Source organism: Pelophylax lessonae (assembly GCF_965119305.1).
Source record: "Pelophylax lessonae genome assembly, chromosome: 2".
NCBI classification, from domain to species: Eukaryota; Metazoa; Chordata; class Amphibia; order Anura; family Ranidae; genus Pelophylax; species Pelophylax lessonae.
Genome location: NC_138769.1, coordinates 722,692,270 through 722,705,653, shown reverse-complemented (window position 1 = coordinate 722,705,653; position 13,384 = coordinate 722,692,270). Strand labels below are relative to the sequence as shown.

The 13,384-nt window shown below is 44.8% G+C and overlaps 1 protein-coding gene across 1 annotated transcript; it reads right to left on the bottom strand.

The window, feature by feature from the left end:
- Positions 1-5,656: 5,656 nt before the first annotated feature.
- Positions 5,657-13,066, bottom strand: COA4 (cytochrome c oxidase assembly factor 4 homolog). The gene is made up of 2 exons (XM_082247233.1): positions 12,959-13,066; positions 5,657-6,055 (listed from the first exon to the last, which is right to left on the bottom strand). The coding sequence occupies exon 2, from the start codon at positions 6,052-6,054 to the stop codon at positions 5,794-5,796; it is 261 nt and encodes an 86-aa protein (XP_082103359.1). The 5' UTR covers position 6,055; positions 12,959-13,066; the 3' UTR covers positions 5,657-5,793.
- Positions 13,067-13,384: the final 318 nt, after the last annotated feature.

Sequence of the window (13,384 nt, the reverse complement as noted above, 5' to 3'; positions counted from 1 at the left end):
GCACCCCACACCACATATACATAGGCAATCTATACCCCATGCACGAGCAATCTACACCACATTGCACAGGCAATCTACACCCCATGCATGAGCAATCTACACCACAGTGCACATACACAGGGTAATTAGCACCACGCTGCACATGCGTCATCAGAGGGCCAGTTGCAAGTATCAGTAAGAGACAGCCAGGCCCCCTGATGACATATGAAGAGAAGACGGCTGTGAGGGATGCAGTGTACAGAAGCAGAGTGGTGGGTTACACCAGACAATGCTGGATTCAATGGGCGAGTATGTTTTTTAGGACAACCCACCAGACAAGGTAGGAGGGGGGGGGGGAATGTATGGGGGGAGTGAAGTTCCTCTTTACATTGGCCTATACTGTATATTGCATTGACTCCCAAATCTTCTGTTGTGACATCCGCACCCCACTATTTTGTGTCATGAAAAAATATTTGGCACAAAGTAATTAAGGCCTCGTTAACACAAGTGGCAGGGGGGCTGTAAAAACAGGCAGTTGAGCTACAGCATTACCGCCCCCAACCAGGCACCTGAAAAATAGCATGCAGATGCTCAGGGCTGTACATATGCCACAGCCCAAATTTATAGCCACCCCACCCCTGACGCATTGAGTGGGCAGTAACACCGCCAAACACAACCCATTTGAGTTAATAGGGCTGCACTACAAGCACGAGTCAACGATTGGCTTGTAGCTGTACCAAAGTATTTACATACAAAATCCCAATCTCACTGTGAATAAAACCTGAAAACACAAAAATACACATTAGTAAGACAGCAGTATTGCCTCCTGAAAGATTGCCACTCTCTGCTCTACAGTGCTCTGAAAAGCAATTCACTGCAATGGCTGCAGCAGGGCCAGATTAGGAGCATCATTGGTCTAGTACTGAGGATTTTGGTTGGCCTTTTTATGGAAAAAAATAAAATGAAAAAGCAAACAGTTATCCAGGGCCCACGCATGTGCCACCTTCAAGGCTATGCCAAGCTCACCCTATATAGAGAATATACTGTGCCCATCAGTGTGCCTATATTGAACACATACAGAATATGCAGATGATAGATTATGCCAACCATACACATCCAATATGGATTATACCTACATTTTACATCAAACTGTGCATCATATACAGACAGTACACACAGAGGTCAGCATTGTCTCATCATATACAGACAGTACACACAGAGGTCAGCATTGTCTCATCATATACAGACAGCACACACAGAGGTCAGCATTGTCTCATCATATACAGACAGCACACACAGAGGTCAGCATTGTCTCATCATATACATACAGTACACGCAGAGGTCAGCATTGTCTCATCATATACAGACAGTACACGCAGAGGTCAGCATTGTCTCATCATATACAGACAGCACACGCAGAGGTCAGCATTGTCTCATCATATACAGACAGCACACGCAGAGGTCAGCATTGTCTCATCATATACAGACAGCACACGCAGAGGTCAGCATTGTCTCATCATATACAGACAGCACACGCAGAGGTCAGCATTGTCTCATCATATACAGACAGCACACGCAGAGGTCAGCATTGTCTCATCATATACAGACAGCACACGCAGAGGTCAGCATTGTCTCATCATATACAGACAGCACACGCAGAGGTCAGCATTGTCTCATCATATACAGACAGCACACGCAGAGGTCAGCATTGTCTCATCATATACAGACAGCACACGCAGAGGTCAGCATTGTCTCATCATATACAGACAGCACACGCAGAGGTCAGCATTGTCTCATCATATACAGACAGCACACGCAGAGGTCAGCATTGTCTCATCATATACAGACAGCACACGCAGAGGTCAGCATTGTCTCATCATATACAGACAGCACACGCAGAGGTCAGCATTGTCTCACCATATACAGACAGCACACGCAGAGGTCAGCATTGTCTCACCATATACAGACAGCACACGCAGAGGTCAGCATTGTCTCACCATATACAGACAGCACACGCAGAGGTCAGCATTGTCTCACCATATACAGACAGCACACGCAGAGGTCAGCATTGTCTCACCATATACAGACAGCACACGCAGAGGTCAGCATTGTCTCACCATATACAGACAGCACACGCAGAGGTCAGCATTGTCTCACCATATACAGACAGTACACGCAGAGGTCAGCATTGTCTCACCATATACAGACAGTACACGCAGAGGTCAGCATTGTCTCACCATATACAGACAGTACACGCAGAGGTCAGCATTGTCTCACCATATACAGACAGTACACGCAGAGGTCAGCATTGTCTCATCATATACAGACAGTACACACAGAGGTCAGCATTGTCTCATCATATACAGACAGCACACACAGAGGTCAGCATTGTCTCATCATATACAGACAGCACACACAGAGGTCAGCATTGTCTCATCATATACAGACAGCACACACAGAGGTCAGCATTGTCTCACCATATACAGACAGCACACACAGAGGTCAGCATTGTCTCACCATATACAGACAGCACACACAGAGGTCAGCATTGTCTCACCATATACAGACAGTACACACAGAGGTCAGCATTGTCTCATCATATACAGACAGTACACACAGAGGTCAGCATTGTCTCATCATATACAGACAGTACACACAGAGGTCAGCATTGTCTCATCATATACAGACAGTACACACAGAGGTCAGCATTGTCTCACCATATACAGACAGTACACACAGAGGTCAGCATTGTCTCACCATATACAGACAGTACACACAGAGGTCAGCATTGTCTCACCATATACAGACAGTACACACAGAGGTCAGCATTGTCTCATCATATACAGACAGTACACACAGAGGTCAGCATTGTCTCATCATATACAGACAGTACACACAGAGGTCAGCATTGTCTCATCATATATTATGTGTATAGCTACCCATTCTATCCACATAGAGGAAATATGCTGCCAGCAGGGATGCCAGGAATATATACTATCCTGTGCCCACAGGTACCACCGCCAGGTCTATGGCATTCTCACACTATATAGCCGGCCAAGTACAGAACAGTGGGTGTGGCCAGATTGTGTTTATGGTGGGAGGGGCCTAAGGGGCATGCTTAAATCAAACAAGGTCAGTCTGTCCCCAGTTCTATCCCCCCAGGTCAGTCTTTCCCCCAGTATACAGTAATCCTTAACCCCCTCCAGATCAATCAGACTGACCTAGGGCAATTGTACCGAGAGACCGACTGGGGGGGGGGGGGGGGTGGAGGGGTTGCGGTAGGTGACCTATCAAGGGAACCGATCACTTTGCATTGAATGGACAAAAAGACCGATTCTCTTTAACCACTTCTGGACCGGAAGGATTTGCCCCCTTAATGACCAGGCCAGTTTTTGCGTTTCGGCACTGCATTACTTTAACGGACAATTGCGCAGTCGTGCGACGCTGTACCCAAATAAAATTTATGTCCTTTTTTCCCCACAAACAGAGTTTTCTTTTGGTGGTATTTGATCACCTGTGCGATTTTTATTTTTTTGCGCTATAAACAAAAAAAAGAGCGACAATTCTGAAAAAAAAAAACTATTTTTCACTTTCTGCTATATAACATTCCCAAAAAAAATGTAAAAAAAAAAAATCAAAATTTTTTAACATTTTTGTTTTCTGCTACATATTTTTGGTAAAAAAAAAAAAAATCGTAAAAAGCGGAGTTTGATTGGTTTGTGCAAAAAGTTATCGCATCTACAAACTAGGGGAAAGATTTAGGTCATTTTTATTTATTTTTTTTTTTTTACTAGTAATGGCGGCGATCTGCGATTTTTAGCGGGACTGCGACATTGCGGCGGACAGATCGGACACCTAACTGATATTTTTGACACTTTTTGGGGGACCAGTGACATTACTACAGTAATCAGTGCTAAAAATATGCACTGTTACTGTAATAATGACACTGGCAGGGAAGGGGTTAACACTGTGGGTGATCAAGGGGTTAAATGTGAGCCTAGGGGAGTGATTCTAACTGTGGGGGGGCATGGCTTGTGAAATGACCATAGAGACCTGTGATCCTATATAGAAGGATCACAGGAGCTCTGTGATCATTCCAGGGAGAAGAACGGTCAGCTGTGTTTACAACAGCCGACCGTCCTTCTCTCTCAGCGGGGAACGATCGCGGGTGGCCAACGGCAATCGGAGCCGCCTGACCCAATGCATCGGAGTCCCCGCTGCCCAGTGGGGGTGAGAGTGCGCCGATGGCGGCGTGCGCTTGCCCCCTAGCTGCAAGTGCGCGACTGACGTGTACCTACCGCAGCTATATATATATATATACACACACACACACACACTATACTATATATATACACACACACTATACTATATATATATATATGTATAACTATATACCTGTGCGACTATATATAACTGCGGCGGGCGGTCCTTAAGTGGTTAAAGTGACTGTGTTACCAATTAAAACAAACTGCAGGTAAAAGCACAGACAAATCAATTACTTTACATTCTTTTTCCTTAACATACATTATTTCCTTTTGACTTCTGATTTGCCTTTGAACTTGCTAGCAAAAAAAATAAATAAATCACTGCTCCAGAAGAGTCAATTCTCTGCCACAGCCCCCTCCTCCTTGCATGCCATAGTCCTCTATGATTCTGGGAGTGTCTGATTACTGCCTGTGCAGGCCCAGCTCCTCCACCCCCTCCTCTAACCCTTCATGTAGCAGCCAGGGAAGGAGTGATAGGGAATTCTATATAGAGCAGGGATCTGCAAAGTGTGGCCATCCAGCTGTTGCAAAACTACAAGTCCCATCATGCATCTGCGTGTCATGCTTGTGGCTGTCAGTCTTGCTATGCCTCATGGGACTTGTAGTTCAGCAACATCTGGAGGGCCACACTTTGCATACCCTTGATATAGAGCAGTGATGGGGAACCTTGGCACCCCAGATGTTTTTGAACTACATTTCCCATGATGCTTGACTACACTGCAGAGTGCAAGAGCATCATGGGAAATGTAGTTCCAAAACAACTGGGGTGCCAAGGGTCATCATCAATAGTATAGAGGGTCACTTGAGTGACAGCTCTGAGGCTGCATTCACATGTCAGCGTTTGGATCGCGGGCAGAACCGCCGCGGTTCCGCCCGCGATCCGGAGATTATTGCAAATCGCGGGACGCCTAGCGTTGCCCGTTGATTTGCAATAGCCCCCCAAACGCCGAGCGATGTTGCCGCGATTTCCGCCTGCCGAATCGCGGCAACATCGCGCAAACAAAATTGCGGGACGCAATACATTTCAAAGAAGCTCTTGTACTTTTTTGGAGCGTATTGCGTCCCGCGATTTTGTTTGCGCGATGTTGCCGCGATTCGGCGGGCGTAAATCGCGGCAACATCGCTCGGCGTTTGGGGGGCTATTGCAAATCAACGGGCAACGCTAGGCGTCCCGCGATTTGCAATAATCTCCGGATCACGGGCGGAACCGCGGCGGTTCTGCCCGCGATCCAAACGCTGACATGTGAATGCAGCCTGAGTGTTGGGGTCGCTGACATCACATGCAGTTTGGAGGTACCCAGCAGCAGTCTCAGGGCTTTTGGATGTCCATACAAGAGAGGCTTTTACAGGTAAATAACATGAATAAAATACAATAAATGCACAAATTATCTTAAGGGGAAATTGTATTTAAAATAAATGGTCTGGTGATAGGGTCTCTTTAACCCCGCCTCCACAGTTTGGGGTATTCCACTGTTTGGCTGGAGTTGCTCAATAATCTGGTGTCAGTGCGTGTCTCGGGTAGGTCCTTCTTTGGCAGGATTGTCCCGGATTAGGACGCCTGTCCTCGCAGCTGAGCCCTTTTCTTCATCAGCTCCTCAGCCCTCTTCTTCTGATAGTCCTGCATGCAATCTTTAAAGTCCTGCACCTGCACCTGACACTTCCTCCAGTCCTGGTGCTCCGCCATGCACTCCTGTACAGCATAATGAAAGGCCGTGCAGCCAGTCCGAGCGATCATCTGATCCACCGGGTCATCCTCCTCCTCTGCTTCTTTCCGACTGCGGTCGTGGGCCTGTGGTGTTGGGGCGGACATCCTGTATGGGAGAAAAGACAGGAAGTAGAATTAGGAAGACATACCAGGAATATATTTACAGCTGCAAGAAAAAGTATGTGAACCCTTTGGAATGATATGGATTTCTGCACAAATTGGTCATAAAATGTGATCTGATCATCATCAAAGTCACAACAATAGACAATCACAGTCTGCTTAACCACTTTACCACCGGAAGATTTTGCTGTCTTACGTCCAGGCCACTTTTTGCGATTCGGCACTGTGCGAATTTAACTGACAATTGCGCGGTCGTGCGACGCTGTACCCAAACAAAATTTACGTCCTTTTTTTCCCACAAACAGAGCTTTCTTTTGGTGGTATTTGAGCACCTGTGCGATTTTTACTTTTTGCGCTATAAACAAAAAAAAAGAGCGTAAATTTTGAAAAAATAACAATATTTTTCACATTTCTTTATATGAAATTCCCCCCAAAAAAATGTAAAAATCAAAATTTTTTAAAATTTTTGGCCAATTTGTTTTATGCTACCTATGTTTGGTAAAAAAAAAATCACAATAAGCGTATTTTGATTGGTTTGCGCAAAAGTTATTGCGTTTACTAACTAAGGGAAAGATTTTTGTCATTTTTGGTGTTTTTTTTTTTAACGAGTAATGGCGGTGATCTGCGATTTTTTTTGCGGGACTGCGACATTGCGGCGGACAGATCGGACCCTTGACTGACATTTTTGACACTTTTGGGGGTACCAGTGACATTTCTACAGTAATCAGTGCTATACATATGCACTGTTACTGTAAAAATGACACTGGCAGGGAAGGGGTTAATTTTATTGGAGAGGGAGGGGTTAATGTATGCCTGGTGCTTACTAACATGTGGGGGGAGGTGACTGAGTGACACAGGGACAGATTGCATGTCCAGCTATGCTGAACCCTGCAATCTGTCACTTTGTCACTTAGGAGATCCGCCCGCTCTGTTTACACAAGCGGGCGGATCTCCGCACTCGATTCCCCGACGATCTGGGAAGAGCGGCGGTAATCACCGCCGCTCCTCCCCTGGCCCGACTCCCGCTGTGACTGAACACAGCGGGAGCGAGCCTCCGGCGGCGCGCGAGCGCCGCTCACAAGGGGAGGAGTCCAGCGACATAGGTAGCTGGACGGAATCAGGCCACTTTGCCGCAGTACAATCCCAGTGACTGGTCGGCAAGTGGTTAAACTAATAACACACAAAGAATGAAATGTTGCCATGTTTTTATTGAACACGACATCACTTCCGGTACTCGGCACCAAATTAAAAAAAAATTACAGCATTCAAAACAGCCAAACTTGGTGTTTTTTTTTTTATATTTCTTTATTAAATATGTTTTCATGTATAAAGTTGGGAAAGTGCTGTACTGGAGTGATGGCTGCAGCTAGAGGCATCACCCCGGTACCGGCGTCCATAGCCGACATTCGGCTGTCTTGTAATGACAACCGATGCGGCTTGATGCGTTTCGCCCCTCCCAGTAGAGCTTCTGAAAATGCCCAGTGAGAGGCGAAACGCGTCAAACGAGGACAGCCAGTGACGAGCTTATACAGCCGACCAGCACGCCGAGGCGGCCGTTTGGAGTGTTTTTATATGCTTTTAATCATCTTTGTCAAAGTTCAATTGCGTTTTCATGTTTCGATAAAGTAAAACAATACTACACTATGGAGACTCCTCCCATCCTGTTTATATGAGATATTTGCTGCTTTGAACCTGGAGGTCAGACTGGAGGAGTAAATGAGAGATCACATACCCACATATAATACCTGTTTGATGTAACAAGCCATCTACCATTACCTGGAGATTGTAATAAAGGAGTGGAGAGATATACTACCAGAGCCTGTTTTCATTTATTGTTGGTAAGTAGGGAACATAGGAGGGGAGCACGCCATTGTAGAACCTCACTGGAACAAGATTCACCATTCGAGGTTCCATTCACACCAATGCGTATTTTTTCATGCTTTTTGCAGAAATGCGGGACTTTTTTTTATTTTTTTAACATGGGTTCCTATGGAACAAGTTCACATCAATGCATTTTTGTGCCTCTGCGTTTTTGGAAAGGGTCAGGGACTTTTTTTTTTAAATGCAAAAAGGTGCTTTTTTTGGTTCGATAGACTTCAACGGAGAAGCTGCAGAAAAGCATGTAGTGCGTTTTTGCCACAGAAGAAATGGACTGGATAGCGGCACACACAAAAAAAAAAAAAAAAAGAGTCCTTTATTGAAGAAAACAAACATACATGAAGGACGATCATACCACAGTGGAGATGATGACACTGGCAGCTAACGTTTTTCGCACCCAAGCTGGAGCGTTTTTGCCAAGATTGGCGTTTTTAAATCTGCCCAACAAATTTTCCAAAAAAAAACAAAAAAGCATAAAAAATGCAAATCGCGGTTAAAAAAATAAAATGTGGAAAGCACAACAAAAAAGCACTACAGAAACATTCAAAAGCAACATGCATACAGTCAGGTCCATAAATATTGGGACATCGACACAATTCTAATCTTTTTGGCTCTATACCCCACCACAATGGCTTTGAAATAAAACAAACAAGATGTGCTTTAACTGCAGACTTTCAGCTTTAATTTGAGGGTATTTACATCCATATCAGGTGAACGGTGTAGGAATTACAACAGTTTGTATATGTGCCTCCCACTTTTTAAGGGACCAAAAGTAATGGGACAATTGGCTGCTCAGCTGTTCCATGGCCAGGTGTGTGTTATTTCCTCATTATCCCATTTACAAGGAGCAGATAAAAGGTCCCGAGTTCATTTCAAGTGTGCTATTTGCATTTGGAATCTGTTGCTGTCAACTGTCAATATGAGATCCAAAGAGCTGTCACTATCAGTGAAGCAAGCCATCATTAGGCTGAAAAAACAAACCCATCAGAGAGATAGCAAAAACATTAGGTGTGGCCAAATCAACTGTTTGGAACATCCTTAAAAAGAAAGAACGCACCGGTGAGCTCAGCAACACCAAAAGAAGAATGACCGAAGAATTCTTTCCCTGGTGAAGAAAACACCCTTCACAACAGTTGGCCAGATCAAGATCACTCTCCAGGAGGTAGGTGTATGTGTGTCAAAGTCAACAATCAAGAGAAGACTTCACCAGAGTGAATACAGAGGGTTCACCACAAGATGTAACCATTGGTGAGCCTCAAAAACAGAAAGGCCAGATTAGAGTTTGCCAAACAACATCTAAAAAGTGCTAAAATGAAATGCGACGATTGGTGATGGCGCTACCTATGAAACAAATAAATACAACCATATATAGTGCCCCTAGTGGCGTGAAAGGGGATATACCAATAAAGTAGAGCAACATGGCTTCCGGAGAGGGAGTAGCAAGATGGCGGTGTTGTTCCGTCCCCTCCGTTGCTTGGATACGGGCGGCTATAAGACTTCCGGGAGTACGCTTTGTTGACGCCGCTCCAGTTGACGTCATTGTGACGAAACGCATAGGGCGGAGTCTCCGACGTCAAACGTCACTTCCGGTTGTCGGCCGTGGAACGCGGAAGCATCCCGGCGCGCACTGTTTTTTCTGATTCTGATCTTCTGAACGAGTGAGTTTACTACGCCTTTTGTTTATGACTGTATGACTCATTTATTCATCATGGGGCCTTCTTCTTCTCATGTGAGCACTTAGGGCATCTGCCGCCGACTCGTGACTGCTCGCCCACTACGAAGAGGAATCCCCCCATATACCATCATACAGGTTGTACTATCATAAACGCCACCCAGTGGCCACTCGTGGACTTTACTTATCCACATTTCTTCACCATTTTCAACACAGTGTATGTGGCACATATATCAGTTAATTTGCAACTTGTTCACACACTTGTGGTTGTGGGTTAATTTTTTCACGGTATCAGTTTACTTTATTTCCTGGTTTATTGATTTATGTGAATAAACACCTGTTCCCACATCTATATATTTTAATTTCTTCACTTTTTTATCTGACGACACTGCACTATCCGTGGGTCACCCAACCCATATATCCCCTTTCACGCCACTAGGGGCACTATATATGGTTCTATTTATTTGTTTCATAGGTAGCGCCATCACCAATCGTCACATTTCGTTTTAGCACTTTTTACCTTTACACTTAAGGTTTGATTGGGGCAGCTTACACCTTTTTTGTTTCCGTCCTCCCAACATATATTACAATCCGTAGCGCTGGTCATATTCTCTTTACTATAACATCTAAAAAGCCTTCACAATTCTGGAACAACATCCTATGGACAGATGAGACCAAGATCAACTTGTACCAGAGTGATGGGAAGAGAAGAGTATGGAGAAGGAAAGGAACTGCTCATGATCCAAAGCAAACCACCTCATCAGTGAAGCATGGTGGTGGTAGTGTCATGGCGTGGGCATGTATGGCTGCCAATGGAACTGGTTCTCTTGTATTTATTGATGATGTGACTGCTGACAAAAGCAGCAGGATGGATTCTGAGGTGTTTCAGGCAATATTATCTGCTCAATATCAGCCAAATGCTTCAGAACTCATTGGATGGCGCTTCACAGTGCAGATGGACAATGACCCGAAGCATACTGCGAAAGCAACCAAAGAGTTTAAGGGAAAGAAGTGGAATGTTATGCAATGGCCAAGTCAATCACCTGACCTGAATCCGATTGAGCGTGCATTTCACTTTCTGAAGACAAAACTGAAGGGACAATGCCCAAAGAACAAGCAGGAACTGAAGACAGTTGCAGTAGAGGCCTGGCAGAGCATCACCAGGGATGAAACCCAGCGTCTGGTGATGTCTATGCGTTCCAGACTTCAGACTGTAATTGACTGCAAAGGATTTGCAACCAAGTATTAAAAAGTGAAAGTTTGATTTATGATTGTTAATCTGTCCCATTACTTTTGGTCCCTTAAAAAGTGGGAGGCACATATACAAACTGTTGTAATTCCTACACCGTTCACCTGATTTGGGTGTAAATACCCTCAAATTAAATCTGAAAGTCTGCAGTTAAAGCACATCTTGTTTGTTTCATTTCAAATCCATTGTGGTGGTGTATAGAGCCACAAAGACTAGAATTGTGTTCATGTCCCAATATTTATGGACCTGACTGTAGGTGTGAAGCGCGCCTCATATGGACATTATATTTTGGATAAGGCACAGAGCACTTTATTAAAGCACCTTTTTTGATATATATATATATTAGCACTTAGTATTTTTTTTTCACCTATAACAGTGATGGCGAACCTTGGCACCCCAGGTGTTTTGGAACTACATTTCCCATGATGCTCAACCACACTGCAGAGTGCATGAGCGTGATGGGAAATATAGTTCCAAAACATCTGGAGTGCCAATGTTCACCATCACTGACCTATAACATTTTGGAATTATATGACATGAAAGAGTTGCAATACTACATTTTTTTTAGTCTATAACTCACAATATATAAGGTGTTTTTTTCTTTTTTCACAATTACACAGGGTGAAACGGAGTAGATAACTAACGTTTTCTAACCTGATTTACACCCCTTAAATTAACACAGAGAAAGTATTATTATTTTATAAATTTTAATAATTTATTAAATATTTAATAAAAATATTTATATAAAAACGAAAGAATTGCAATAACTATGATTGTATGGTAATAATATATTAGTTGACGTGGTATATTAGGACAGGTATATAGTAGTGATCGACCGATATCGTTTTTTTTTTTTTTATTGCCGATACCGATATTTTGGTCATCGCATGTCGGTATCGGCCGATATTTTTGTACATTAAAAAAAAAAATGTTTTTTTTTTTTTTTTTTTACAGGTACTCCTGTGGAGGGATCTGGGGGTCTAAAAGACCCCAAACCCCTCCTATGCACTTAAAAGCATTCAAAACGCCAAGTTTGGCTGTTTTGAATGCTGTCATTTTTTTTTAATCTGGCGCCAGTACCCCGGAAGTGATGTCATGACATCACTTTCGGGTTTTTACATGGAGACCCGATCAGAGCCCAATGCAGCTTTGATCGGGTCTTCTCTTCGGCGGCCGTGAAGGTAGGTTACCTGGGTCTCCCGGTGGGACGGGAGACCCGGGCGAGCCGCAGAGGGCGGCGGGAGGGGAATGAGGGGGGCAGTGGAGGTATGATGCCCGGGTCTCCCAGTGGGACAGGAGACCCGGGCGAGCCACGGAAGGCGGCGGGAGGGGGGGGGGGAGGGACATCCCCTCCCGCTCCTTGTAATGACAGCCGAGCGGCTTCTCAGCCGCATCGGTTGTCATTACAAGACAGCTAACCGTCGGCTATGGACGCCGATACCGGGGTGATTCCTCTAGCTGCAGGCATCACCCCGGTACAGCACTTTCCCGAAATATCGGTAACGTCAGGGGCCGATTCCGATATATCGGGGAAAGTGCATATCGGCCATAGATATTTCGGTCAATCCCTAGTATATAGGGCAGCGCTGTAGTTCTTTGGAGCCTTTAGATTGAATGGCTGTGTGATATGGCGGCGGTATACGGCGCGCCCTTGACTCCTCCCATCCTTTGGTTTTCTTTGAACAGCGGTGCCAATCATGAATGGCGTTGCACTGTCTCTGTGTTATTTTTCCTGGCGCTCCCGCACATGACAAAGCATACAGCCACTCTCCTGAAGTTGCTAGCTGCCTGGCTGCCTCTGTCTGCAGTCCCTGGCCAGGAGCAAGCCATGCAGACAAGGACTTCTGACTTTCCTGGTTTTGTTTACCTGCTCCCAGCCAGGGGCACACAGTACTGAAAGCAGAGGATCACCATGACAACCAGTGTTTTCTATAGGATGTCAGCCCCCCCCCCCCCCACTTATCTGGCAGGTTTACAGTTATTTCTATAGCAGCCCTTTGATAAATTCCTTATTATAGAGGCTCTCAGGTGCTAAGCAGAGGACTTCCCTGGTAATCAGCACATATTATATAATATAGATAATGTCTCACCTGGACAAGATCTCTTGTTTCCCCTCGTATCCTCTCCTACCTCTTACTTCTCTCTTTACAACACTTTCCAATGTCACCAAACTCTTTTCCTTACAGTGGTTTCCTGTTTTTCCAAAACTGTCCTCAATTTGTGGGCTAAAAATTACACTGCGTCGGCCATTTTTCTGAAGACTATGCTATTCAAACAGATACCGACGATCCTACAAAAAAATGGCAGCAAACCTGAGACAGAGTTTACAGGCGGCTATATTGTAGCTGGGTCTACAAAAAAAATGGCTCAGGTGTTCTATCAGGATACCGATACCTATCAGATTCTGCAATCAATGTAAAATTCAAGACTTGCGTGGTTGTAGGAAGATGCCCGCCGCTGCTTCGTGTTCTGTCACATTAAGACAACTTTTGGAACGCATAGCGGCCATGTTGGAA

What these genes read in the sequence shown, in the direction of transcription:
- COA4 (XM_082247233.1), bottom strand. Translation starts at nt 6,054, where the DNA reads ATGTCCGCCCCAACACCACAGGCCCACGACCGCAGTCGGAAAGAAGCA.